The following is a 13,074-nucleotide window of genomic DNA, read 5'->3' on the forward strand; positions in this document are numbered from 1 at the left end:
TCTGGAGTGATGGAGACGGTAAAAAAAAGATGCACTGGATTGCTTGGTGGAAATTATGCTATCCTACCTTGGAAGGTGGGATTGGTCTTAGATCCATCCAAGGCATCAGTCATTCTTTTGAAGCCAAAATTTGGTGGAATTTCAGAACAAAAGACTCTCTTTGGAGAGATTTTCTTGAAAAAAAAAATATTGTTAAACAGCCCATCCTGTCTCCAAAAAATGGGCTTCAAGACAATCTCACATTTGGAAAAGACTCCTTGATTCTAGAAAAAATTGTGAAAAACATATTTTTTGGAAAATTGCTAAAGGTAACATTTCTTTTTGGTGGGATAACTGGCTTGGCTCTGCACCACTTGCCAAATTTTTTCCAAACTCTTATCACTCCAAAAAGGTCAAGGTTTCTGAATTCATTAATAATGGAGCTTGGAACTTTACCAAATTGCATTCTATTCTTCCTAATCACATTGTTAGTGATATTGCTAAAATTGATATCATGATTTATAAGAGTGATTTACCTATTTGGACTCCAAGCCAAAATGGTCTTTTCACCACCAACTCTGCCTGGCAGGTTTTGAGAAATACTAAAAGTATTACTCTTACCGCCACCAGAATCTGGCAAAAGAAGATTCCTTATAAGATCTCTCTTTTTATGCTCAAGTTAATGGCCAACAAACTTCCTACAGATGAAGCCTTGCAAAGATTCAAAGTACAGGGACCCTCAAAGTGCATCTCACCGAAAGATGGAAGCATTGAAAATGTGGAGCATCTGTTCAAAGGAGGAGAGCTTGCAACTGTTGTTTGGGAATTCTTCTTTAACTGTTGTGGCATTAGAAGAAGGCAAAGAAGAATAAGGGACACTCTTATTACTTGGTGGCTTAGCAACGCAAAAAATAGAGTTCATTCAATTCTTATACATTGCCTACCACTGTTCATTTGCTAGGAAATCTGGAAAGCCAGATGTAGTCATAGATATGAGGACATCAAAAGCTTTCCGGGTAAAATCATCAACCAGGTCATCTATCAAATCAGAATGTTGTTATCATGCCATTTTTCAGAGGTCTAATTCAAGCAGCAATGGAGCAACACTGTTTTGCACATTGAAAATCTAAAACCTGGGATTAATATCAAATGTCTTAGGTGGAGGAAACCTAGCCCTGGTATATTCAAATTGAACACAGATGGGTGTAGCAAAGGAAACCCATGAAGTGGTGGAGGAGGGGGTATCCTTAGAGATGATAAGGGTCAGATAATCATGGCATACTCAGGATACTATGGAGAATGCTCTAATAATGTAGCAGAATCCAAATCCATTCTCTATGGAATCCAATGGTGCATCACTAATGGATATAGAAATGTGGACATCGAATCCGACTCTATGATCATCATCAATATGATTAGGGATGAATCCAATGTCAACTGTCATATTATCCATCTCATAAGCCAGATCAATTGCCTAAAGACACGAGGCAACTTCAGATTTCAGCATTACTATAGGGAATTCAACAATCTTGCAGACTACTTAGCTAATCTGGGTGAGAAACAAAGACAAAATTCCTTCTTCACACAGAATTTAACTCTTCCCAATGGAGCTAAAAATGGGTTGAAGAATGACACTGATGGAAGCCCAACTTTCAGAATTTGAACACAGAAGAAATCTTTTACTTTTGATAATGGTTAATTATTCTTGGATTTTTTGGTTCTGGCATCTGCATACTTATCAGATTGTAACTATGAATCCTAAAAGATATCCCACTCTTAGACTCAATCCCATGTATTTATGCATTGGGACTCTTTTATATAAGGATGAATTATTCATCCTTCTTATTTCTCAAGGTGGCCTGGACAAAAAGTCAGGATACTGGCTATGTATTTTTGTTACTATTAATACACAGATTAGGCAATGCCTAATCCCCACCATTGGTGGTTTTGAAAAAAAAAAAAAAAAATCTAATCTAGGATATTGATGGAACCATTTGCTGGCTGAATTCTTGATAGTGTTTAAATATGATTGAGACATTTTTCATTATCTACGTGTCCAACTATGTTTTGATTGTTGTTAATTGAAGGGCTCTCTATTAACGGTGCTTCTATATCTTGGTTTACTTTAAAAAGATCACAAGATTAGGTTTTAGTTGAACAACATCATGACTTATAAGTAGTTAAGAAATTAATATTTTAGATTTTAAAAGCAGGATTAGATATAATAAAGTTTTGATAACGGGATCTTTTGCGTAGTTTAAATTGTTAGCTAGAGTTAGCTCAAGAGAAAAACTCTAGAAAATTACTACAAATGATCGAGAGATAGTTGTGTTCACGCCTAGAATTATCTAGCCAAATTTGTCCAAGTTTCGGCTGTCAATATAGATGTGACATTTTATATCAGCTCATGTGGGCTTAATCAATACCAAAACTAAAAATAAAGGGCAATTTGCACGATTACCCTTATTCAGGGGTGGTCTTTAATTTTTCCCCTCCAATTGTTGGTATTTAACTTTTACCCTTGGCCTAATACCCCGAGGTTCTGGGTTCGAACCTCAGCTCAGCAAAAAAAAAAAAAATTCAAAGCAAAGTTTCGTAACAAAATTAGGCCTATTCGGGCAAAAGTTAGGCCTTAAGGCAGAGGTTCGCCTTAAGGTAAACATTTTCGCAAAATTAGGCTTTAAGGCAAACCTCTGCCTTAGTGCCTAACTTTTGCCTAAATTAGGCCTATTCGGACAAAAGTTAGGCCTAAGGGAAAACTTTTACCCAAAATTAGGTCTTGAGGCAAACCTCTGCCTTAAGCCCTAACTTTGGTCCGAATGGGCCTAATTTTGGGCAAAAGTTAGGCCTTAAGGCAAAGGTTTCATGAAAGTCTTGCCTTGCGAAATACTTTTTTTTTTTTTTAACTAGGCGAGGGTTCAAACCCAGAACCTCGGGGTATTTTCGGTCATTTTTTTAAGCGAGGGGTAAAAATTAAAGACCAAAGAATTTAAGGGGCAAAAATTAAAGAACAACACCTTCGAAGGGAAATCCACGCAAAAAAAAAATGAAAAATAAAACCCGACCCCCCAATAATCCAATTTCAATTCACTACTCATCTCTGTCTCATTACCATCTACCTCATAATATATGTATATGGCCAAAACTTGAAATTTATGAATTCTGAACTTGTGATCGAATTCATATCTCGTTTTAGTTACTTATTTCGGGATTAAATATAAATATATAATAGTACTGATTTTTCAAATAAAAAATACATAATCCAAGCAAAAGCTATTATTGGTTAGTTCGAATCCGTCCGTACCTGATATAGCAATTTCGCCCCTGACCACATGTTACCCCAAAGTAAAGCAAAAAATAAAATAAAATTTATAGCATTCACTAGCCATCTTTGTCGGTCAACCACCATATTTTATTACAAACACCGACCACATTTGAGTACCATACGATAAAATAGGACCACACGAAACATTGAACATTTTCTGCGAAAGAAGGAAGCCGCTTCGTCAGTTAAATCTTCCCAGTTCCTATCCATTTTTCAGTGTCACCCGTTAAGGCAGACATGGAAGGAATTCCTTTTCAAAAACGTATCATGGCTAGTGTTTGTAATAAGGATGGCAGTGGAGGCGAGACGGGTTGAGCCTTAACCTGGAAAATTTTAACCCACCTCGCTCGGCCTCGCATAGCATTTTTCTGTGTTTTAAACCAGCCCCCAAAAATATGGCTAGATGCTAATAGATGTAATTATTCTTGGTACCATTTCCTAATTTAGAAAAACTTCTATTTTTACTTTTGCTCATAAGAAGATATGAAACAGACTTTAAATAACACAAACCAAAAAAAACATGCTATTGAGCAAATTAAACTTCCATTAATTGACTCATTTTGATCCTAACTTTTTTTTTTTTTTTTTTAAATTGTGGTGTCCGAGCCAGTTTGTCTAACTAGTATCATAAGGTACCTACTATTTATCTCCTACCAACACATGCACCGGATAACTCTGTCCATCAATCCCTGAACAAATGGAAAGAAATAGTCTGATATTTTTGTTTGATCCAAGGGCAACCCATTTTGAACCCAGCAAAGTGAACTTCAGACAAATAGGATTATGATTCGTTTATTGATCGACCCATTTTAACTTGCTTAAGTTTCACTACACCCGCCCATCTACCACCTCTTTGGATGAATGAGCACAAACAAGCTAGCTTTTCTATTATTACTCCCTCTGTCCCAAAAAGATTGTCCTCCTTTCTTTTTTAGTCTGTCCCAAAAAGATTGTCCCCTTTCTATATTTAGAAACAATTTAACTTTATGAGATGATTTACACCCACACAAATATCTAAGGCTTGTTTTGGACCACACATTTCAAAAGTCTTCCTTTGTTTCTTAAACTTTGTGTCAAGTCAAAAGAGGACAATCTTTTTAGGACGGAGGGAATATTTTTTATTTTTTGTTGATAATCACGGCGTTTGGGCCATTCTTGCACGTACCTTGACTAATTTCATAAGGCACTTACTAGTATCTCCCACAAGCACCGTTACCGAAGAATATACTTTATTGACAAGGCGTGGACATACCGGCAAGCTAGCTATAAAGCATTCATATGACACTACAATGTAGCATCACCATTCTTCAAAATGAAGTAAAGCACTAAGTTCATAACGACTGAATGTTTAATATCAGAAGCTAAAAATATGGGCAAATAGATAATCATATCACCAAGTTATACGTACCAGTTTGTGAGACAAAAAAAATGGAAGATCATTCGATCATATAGAACTTACTTTCTAAAAATTAAAAAATGATTGGCCCATGCAGGTCTCGAACCTGCGCCCTTCGCGTTATTAGCACGACGCTCTAACCAACTGAACTAATGGGCCACCTGTTTGCTTGCCCTCAGGTTACTAATCTCATTTACACATGCTCTTATTTATACCTATATTTTAAATAATTCGATAGTGCAAAACCTCTTTTACACCGTGAATGAATAGAAGTTAAAGTGAAAAAAATATTTTTTTCGAAGGAGATTCAGTTAGACCCCATTCATGACACTTAATAAATATGTACGCCTGTGAACAAAAAAAAAAAATTACTATCAAGTAACCTAAATGACAATTGCATGTTAGTATGTTACCATAATAAGCTAAACAAACTATCTAAAAAATATAAGACAGACAGTGCTTTTCATCAAGTTAAATTACACTAATAATGAAATAATTCCTGAATTTGTTAGCAAGTCTATATAAGTTAAATCAATAAGAAATGTGTAAGGCAATCCCTTGGTTTGTTTGAAATTATTTTTTCTTACAACCTATTCCTTTACCCTTAATTAGAGCTTTTGGTGCTTGAAGCTCTGGGTATGGAGTTGTCGATCTTTGGTAATTAGACGTGGAACCCCAAAGCAGATACTCGGTGGGGCCAAAAAAGAAAGTGTTTTTTTTTTTTTTTTTTTTGGATCAGAGTACCATTACACAATGAATCCGAATTAGTCGAACTCCAAAGAAAATACTGCATGGGACCTTGTTTCTTGGACAAGAGTACCATTACACTATGAATCCGAATTAGTCGAATTTCAAAGCAGATCCCGTGTGGGACCTTATTTGTTGGACCAGAGTTCCATGACACTGTGCAGATATTCTCTCTTATAAAATAATTGCTTTGGCGAGGGAAGTTTGCTATGAGAGAGGAAAATGGATATACAAGATATTGAGTGCTCATTGATTGCAGAAACTGTAAAGGAAGAGGCCAAGAAGAGGGGAAGAAGAAGTGATGAAATTTTGGCAGAAGTGAAGAAGCTGTTGATATTAGCAGGCCCTCTTATGTCTATCAATTTTTTGTTATATTGCTTACAGGTTATATCTATCATGTTTGTGGGTCATCTAGGGGAGTTATCTCTTTCTGGTGCTTCAATGGCTACTTCTTTTGCCTCTGTAACTGGTCTCAGCTTGTTGGTTAGTCCCCTTTTATCCTTTTACCTGTTGTAGAAAGGTACCTTATTTTCCCGGTTACTAATTCCACTCTTTATGGGTAGTTAGTTTTAATTACCTTTAAGGTGAGTTGTTAGTGTGAAAAATAAAATTAACAATGTCCAAGTGGACGCTAAACCTGTTACCTGTTGTGTTTTTTAGTAGTGGTTCTATAGCATGAGTCAAGAGGTCCAAGACTATAGGAACTGGATTTCAAGTCTGTAATTTCTATTTTATCCTTTCTTAGTTTAAAAATAAGTGGAGTTGAGAAAATCAAAAATCTGGAAAAGGTTGATGGGCAAGGGGAAGGATGATTTTGGAATGTACGGGTTGTGTCTGAAACAGTGTTGCTACGGGAGAACTAGGAAAAAGACTAAAGCTGAAGAAATGGTCAAAACATATTTGTTTTCCTGTGGCAGTCAGTTGAAAATAATACTTGTTTCTCTAGCTAAAGCTAATGTTACTAGATGATTTCTCTTATTAAAGGGTTAGATTGACAATGAATGGACTGTTACCATGTCAAACTTGTTCATTGAGCATTTCATGTAATCCTTACACTAAAAAATAGGAGGTGCTTGTACATGATACCCATGTTTCTTCATAATGGTTGTGTCTGGGCAACCTGCAAGTACCTCGACCAATCAAACAAGCAGCCTGCTATAGTCCACAAACATTCTAGAGGGGTTAATAATGAGCCTTGTAGCCAGGATTTGAACTTAAATCTTCAGATTGTTACTCTTATGCCTCAACCGTCCAACCATCTAGGGGCGGATTTATTGTCCATTTTAGTGCACATGAACCCATGGTCTCTCCTCCAAACTAGGTATTTTGTGTAGATATTTTTTAAAATTGATCTAATATTATCTGCTTGCACCCATGCTCAAAAAGGCCTGAATTGTGCACTTGATTGAATGCTGAGTTATTTACCTAGAGAAATAGGGATCAACCCTCACTTAATGCATTTTTTTTTCTCCTTTCATTAGTGGTCCACCTATGTTCTAGAAATCCTAAGTCCGCCTCTGCAACCATCCATAACTGATACACATGTAACCAAGTTCATGTTGGATAGATTTTGTATGGCTTTTAAAGGAGTTCATAGAAATTTACTTCTTTAGTTATTTGAGACCAATTTAAAGGATGCTTTATCATTATTATTATGGAACTATATCTTGCTTGACCAGATGGGAATGGCAAGTGCATTGGACACTTTCTGTGGGCAATCATATGGTGCAAAGCAGTATCATATGCTCGGTATCCATATGCAAAGGGCAATGCTTGTTCTTCTACTGGCCAGTGTTCCTTTGGCCTGCATTTGGGCTAATGCAGGTAATATTCTCGTAGTATTGGGACAAGATCCGGAAATAGCAGCTGAAGCAGGAAGTTATGCACGCTATATGATTCCGACTCTTTTCGCCTATGCGTTTCTCCAGTGTCTTATTAGATTTCTACAATCCCAAAACAACGTGGTGCCCATGATGTTCAGTGCCGGAATCACTGCTTTTCTGCATCTATTCAGTTGTTGGATTCTGATCTTTAAATCTGGCCTAGGCAACAAAGGTGCTGCTGTTGCTAACGCTATATCCTACTGGATTAATGTCTTATTGCTAGCTGCATATGTCAGAACATCGCCTTCCTGCAAAAACACTTGGACCGGATTTTCTAAAGAGGCATTTCATGATATTTGGAAATATCTAAGACTTGCCATTCCTTCAGCGGCTATGTTCTGGTAGTGTTCTTAATCTAGGTGCATATATGTATATTCACCAGAGGTGGATGTAATGTATAATCAAAGGGTTTATCTGAACTCAGTATTTTTTGCTTTTCTTGACACAGCTTAGAGATTTGGTCATTTGAAATGATGGTTCTGTTGTCCGGACTTCTTCCAAATCCAAATCTAGAGACCTCAGTTCTTTCTATCAGGTTAGACACGATAATACTAATCACAATCTAAAATCTTATGTCATCAAAGGGTTGCTAATTTTGAAATATTTCAGCTTTAACACATATGCCATGGTGTTTATGATACCTCTAGGACTAAGTGGTGCCACAAGGTGAATTTCTCTAACACCTTTAAATCCCCTTGTGTTACACTTTCCTTTATATGCTTTTTCACTAGTTAATTTGCTGGCTTTCTCCTCAGCATAAGAGTTTCAAATGAACTAGGCGCGGGACAACCTCAAGCAGCTCGTTTAGCAGCTAGTACTGCAGTATTCTTGGTGGCCACAGAAGGCATTGTTGTAGCAATAGTGTTGATTTCGGTTCGTAAATTGTGGGGCTACTGTTATAGCACTGAGGAAGAAGTAGTTGGATATGTAGCAGAAATGCTAGTCTTGCTAGCAGGATCCCACTTCTTAGATGGTATCCAAGCAGTGCTTTCAGGTTTGTCCAAATTTTTGGAATATTAGTTTCAAAAATTTAGAGCGGCCCGGAGATACATATCTAACTCTATTGATACTTGTTGCCAGTTAAATGACTATATTGACCTTATAAAATTCAGGTACTGCAAGAGGCTGTGGGTGGCAAAAGATAGGGGCAGTTGTCAACTTGGGAGCTTATTACCTTTTCGGAATACCTGCTGGTGTTATATTAGCTTTTGTCTATCATTTTGGTGGAAAGGTATTCCTTCATGCTCCTCATTTTCCTTCGCATTTCTGTTCCTGAAATTATGAAGTGGTTTTCGTGCTTTTCAGGGACTTTGGCTGGGAATCACTCTTGCCCTCTTTGCACAAGCACTACTTCTTTCAATAGTTACTCTGCGGACAAATTGGGAAAAAGAGGTAAATGTGTGTTTTCACCTTTATGACTCGTCGTTCTCAATCTGATCTTTAGTAATTTCCGCTTGAACTCTTGGCTAAGTCAGCCAGAATGTTGAATTGTGTTACCAACTTATCTAAAAGCTCAAATTGTTAATGAGAACACACTCTATGAAGTATAGCAATAATGCAAGTCTCTCTGTGCTTTGTAGGCAAAGAAGGCAGTGGATAGGGAGACTCCAGAGCTAGCATAGAAGAAAATGCAGAACGACACTTCAAATAATGCAAGGTGGAAAGTTTTCCATCCAAATAATATGGCAAGATGCTCATAGTTATAACTATTTTTTCTATACATCAAGGGGGAAAACTAATGGATATAGGAAAATTGACCACACCAGATGCTAATTTAAAGGAATTTCTGGTTTTCCTTTTGCTTGAAAGAACATGCATGCTATTGACCGCATTCAAAATAAGTGGAAACATCTTTAGGTTAAATAGATGATGAAAGTGATTCCGTATCTGATAGTCTAATGCTATTGAACCAAATTGACTACTATTTTGGTCAGCACCATTTTAGGAGAAATTGACAAAATCCTTGAAAAAATGCAAAAGGTGCAAAGTGAAAATTCAAAACCTCAACGAGAATGTCCTCTTCAAAGGTATAGATTAAAGGGCTTAATAGTTTGACATTGAGTTAAATTTGAACTTGATTTTGATTTAATCGTCACAAACACTTTCAAGAAAGTCACGAACAATAATTCTAGATCAAATGTTAGGAAGAATTAATCTTGAGCTTGGATACCTTGAATTCTTGAGTAATTTACCTACTCTGACGTGCTGTACTACCTTTGACAGCAAAACAAGTAAATAAATACTTAGAAGTTATTGCTTTTTTCAGCTTTCTTGCTTCTTGTGATTTCTGATGAAGATTGTGCATGTCAATTGGGCCACGTGGTATGGACGGGTTCAACTAGAAGCCAGCCTAGGCCGGAGTCAACATAGGATGAAAAGGATGGTCGTAATCTTGTGTTGGCTTTGCAATTTATTGGGTTGTGGTCAGAGAAAAACAGAGTTGAAAACTCTACATTCATTTTTCTACTCATGCTTCATCATCCAATAATTTACATTTGCTCATGATGAAGATTGTGTTTATGCTTTTGGAGATAAATATTCATCAATAAAGTCTCCTGTTTGACGTTACAGCATTTAGGCCAGCTGCGAGCTCGTGGCACACGGTAGGCCAATATCCGTCTCACGACATCACCACCTCCCAAAGTTTGGGCGCAGAGTGCGGGAACGACGCTTATGCGTGACGCGCAGGTAGATGTGCTATAGGCCTAATGGCTTCGGGCACAACTTGCGTTCAAAGACTAAATGGTGTTATGGAATCGAAGAAACCGGAGAGAAAATAGAAGAGAGAATGAACATAAACTCATTGCATTACTTCATTATATTGTTTTCTGCATTGAAAATAAAAGACTACATCACTATTTATAGAGAACTAAAGGGAATAAAATAAAAGGAAATATGTTATTTTCCTTATATATACTAAGCTGAAAGGAAACTAAATATTCTGTAATTAATGTAGATATAAGAATTAGAAGGAAAATAAATATTATATAATATTCCTACACTAAAAAGGAAGTAAACATTTCTACCATTAATTAAATCATAAAGTAGAAGAAAAGTAAATTTTAACATTCCGCCTCAACATTCCCCCTCAAACTCAAGTTGGTGTATCCAATTTGAGTTTGAGACTTGATTCTTCTCCTTCTTCTCAAACACCATGTAAAATTATTTTCTTAATCCATCTTCACTAACCAATTGTGATGGTTTTCACTTTTCATCAATGAAGATTTGTGGAGCATTCAAAGATATATTGATGCTTGGCATTAAAAATTATCACGGTTTGGTTAAAAACATAACCAAAACAAACTGATTAAATAAACCGATAGTTGTTTGGGTTTGGTTTAGTTTGGTTTTAAATTTATTTATTTATTTAAAAAACCGATATAACCGGTTTGACTTGATTTTATTAAAAACAAACCTAAGAAAAAACGAACCAAACCGTCAAAAGAATATACACAATTTTTATAATTAAATATGTTTAATTTATTAATTTTCAAAATTAATTTAAATACTTTGTTTACTTTTTCATCAAAATTTTCTATATCTCTATTAGGCTAATGAACTTTTCACATTGAGCCCTTTTCATAAAAGAAATCTATGAATCCGAACTCATTTAATCAAAGAAAAAACTATGAGACTTACCTCAAAAAAATAGTTGTACTTCTAATGAACTTTATTCACTTGATTAAAGTTGATTGATCTCAAGACATTTTCTCCATAATCCAAGAAAATTATAGCTCCCACAATAAAAGGGTGATAGCAGATTATAAGTTGCAAAACGATGGAAAAGCCTTCCCTATTCGTATGGAAAAAATGAAAGAGAGAAATACCATTAAGCTTTCAGAAACCAAAAAACTGAACCAAACCGCTAACAACCAAACCGATGGATATGTATCATATTTGGTTTGGTTTGGTTTGGTTTGATTTGGTTTTTAATAATTTAAAAACATACTAAGTTGGTTTGGTTATGGTTTTAATAAAAAACGACACGAACACCCCTACTTGGCATGGTTCAAAATAAGTACAGATAAAATTTATATGGATTAAAATAGGTATTGATTAAAAAATGGAGCCCGATAAGTGAAAGTGAACATGGGATAAAAAAAAAGGCCCTAACAGGTTAAAAAAGGTTGATTTTTTTTTTTTTAAGCAAAACTCACGGATCCATGAAGATCAATGAAAGCTCTGATACCACTGTTATGGATTCAAAGAAACGGGAGAGAAAATAGAAGAGAGAATGAACAAAAACTCGTTGCATATATCCATTACATTGTTTCTTGCATTGAAAATAAGGCTAAATCACTATTTATAGAGAACTAAATCACTATTTATAGAGAACTAAAGTGTATAAAATACAACAAAATGTGTTATTTTCCTTTTAGATACTAAACTAAAAGGAAACTAAATATTCTGTAATTAATATAGATCCTATACTTAGAAAGTGAAACACAAGGGTTGGGGGGGGGGGGGGGGAGAGGCTAAATTGTAACCCTTTTCAAATTATGTAAGTCGACTACTAAGTTAGACAGCCGACTTTTCTGCAAGTCTTTGAAACTTTGTTAGTAGACAAATAAAGATAAGTAATGCAATGCATAAATAAATGAACGCATAGATTTTTATATTGGTTAGAATCACTGGTGTGGTGCTTGATCTAGTCTCCTTGGGTTACAAGGGATTCCTTAGAGTCGCATGGTAGAGATGGTTCAACCTGAACCATGATTCGAACTTGGACAGTTTCCAATTGTCCTCTAGATATAGCCTCAACCTATATAGCCACCTATCTTCTCTTTTCCTTTTCTAACACTACAAGACTCAACTGACTATAGTGCTTTTTACAAGACGAAGAGTAAATAGATATTTTGCTCAAGTGAAACTATGATTGTCTTTGGCTTGTGAGGTCTCTTTTTATAGCTGACTACTTCACGTATTGAGAGATGGCAGTGAATCAATCTTTCCATTCGATTGATTCTGATTGGCTCGCTTCAAGGTAACCCAAGGGATTTTGTCCTCAACTAGGGATTTTGAGTGATCCACTGATTGGTCTTGAATCTTCATAGTTATCTTCTTTTCTGTGTAGCTTCAGCGTGAACCTTTTTCTATTGACTGACATGCTGGACATCCGAGATCTTGGATCTTGTAAAATCTTCTATTGTATATTGTCCTAGTTTTCTTCTTTCCTTGCATAGCTTCGGACTTAATCTCTTGATTGACTGATTGGGAGATTTCCTTCAATTTTGAATCTTGACTTGCGCATCCTTCTGAGATCTCCAATTAGGTTTTCCTTTTCTGTGATGTTGATTGATACGCCTTTAATCGTGATTGGCTGAGCTGGTTCCTTCCTTCCTTCGTAAGATTTAGTGTATCCTTTTCCTTTTTGGTTCCTATAGAGAAATAGTGACATCATTAAAATAATCACTCTTAATATCAAGTTAATTCATGAGGCTAACAATCTCCCCCTTTTTGATGATGACATCCAAAAAGGAGTTTGACATTTTACTTCCCTGTATTTTGTGATGCTCCCGCTGAGTTGATGCTCCATGCTCCCCCTGAGTTTCCTGAACTGCCTCTCCCCTTTTGACATCATCAGAAAGGAAAATAAGCACAAGCACATATATGCAGGTAACATAACTAAGCAACCTACTTTAACCACATAGTTTTAGGGAGGACATAAACAGTCCTCGGAGATTTAGCAAGAAAAATACAAAAGTACAGTCCAAACATTCAAGCAAACCACAACAAGATTAACC

The 13,074-nt window shown here is 36.0% G+C and overlaps 1 protein-coding gene and 1 non-coding gene across 2 annotated transcripts; one reads left to right on the plus strand and one right to left on the minus strand.

The window, feature by feature from the left end:
* Positions 1-4,785: 4,785 nt before the first annotated feature.
* On the minus strand, positions 4,786-4,859 carry TRNAI-AAU (transfer RNA isoleucine (anticodon AAU)). The gene has a single exon. It is a non-coding gene; the product is annotated as a tRNA-Ile (tRNA).
* A 348-nt stretch (positions 4,860-5,207) lies between these two features.
* On the plus strand, positions 5,208-9,839 carry LOC132040573 (protein DETOXIFICATION 16-like). Its single transcript, XM_059431222.1, has 9 exons — positions 5,208-5,930; positions 7,127-7,671; positions 7,779-7,865; positions 7,940-7,996; positions 8,086-8,324; positions 8,443-8,561; positions 8,636-8,722; positions 8,911-8,987; positions 9,597-9,839. The coding sequence occupies exons 1-8, from the start codon at positions 5,670-5,672 to the stop codon at positions 8,950-8,952; spliced, it is 1,437 nt and encodes a 478-aa protein (XP_059287205.1). The 5' UTR covers positions 5,208-5,669; the 3' UTR covers positions 8,953-8,987; positions 9,597-9,839.
* Positions 9,840-13,074: the final 3,235 nt, after the last annotated feature.

Source organism: Lycium ferocissimum, chromosome 12, assembly GCF_029784015.1.
Source record: "Lycium ferocissimum isolate CSIRO_LF1 chromosome 12, AGI_CSIRO_Lferr_CH_V1, whole genome shotgun sequence".
NCBI classification, from domain to species: Eukaryota; Viridiplantae; Streptophyta; class Magnoliopsida; order Solanales; family Solanaceae; genus Lycium; species Lycium ferocissimum.

What these genes read in the sequence shown, in the direction of transcription:
- LOC132040573 (XM_059431222.1), top strand. Translation starts at nt 5,670, where the DNA reads ATGGATATACAAGATATTGAGTGCTCATTGATTGCAGAAACTGTAAAG. An exon ending in GGACTAAGTGGTGCCACAAG is followed by an intron (nt 7,997 to 8,085) that starts GTGAATTTCTCT and finishes CTTTCTCCTCAG; the next exon opens with CATAAGAGTTTCAAATGAAC. An exon ending in TATCCAAGCAGTGCTTTCAG is followed by an intron (nt 8,325 to 8,442) that starts GTTTGTCCAAAT and finishes TATAAAATTCAG; the next exon opens with GTACTGCAAGAGGCTGTGGG.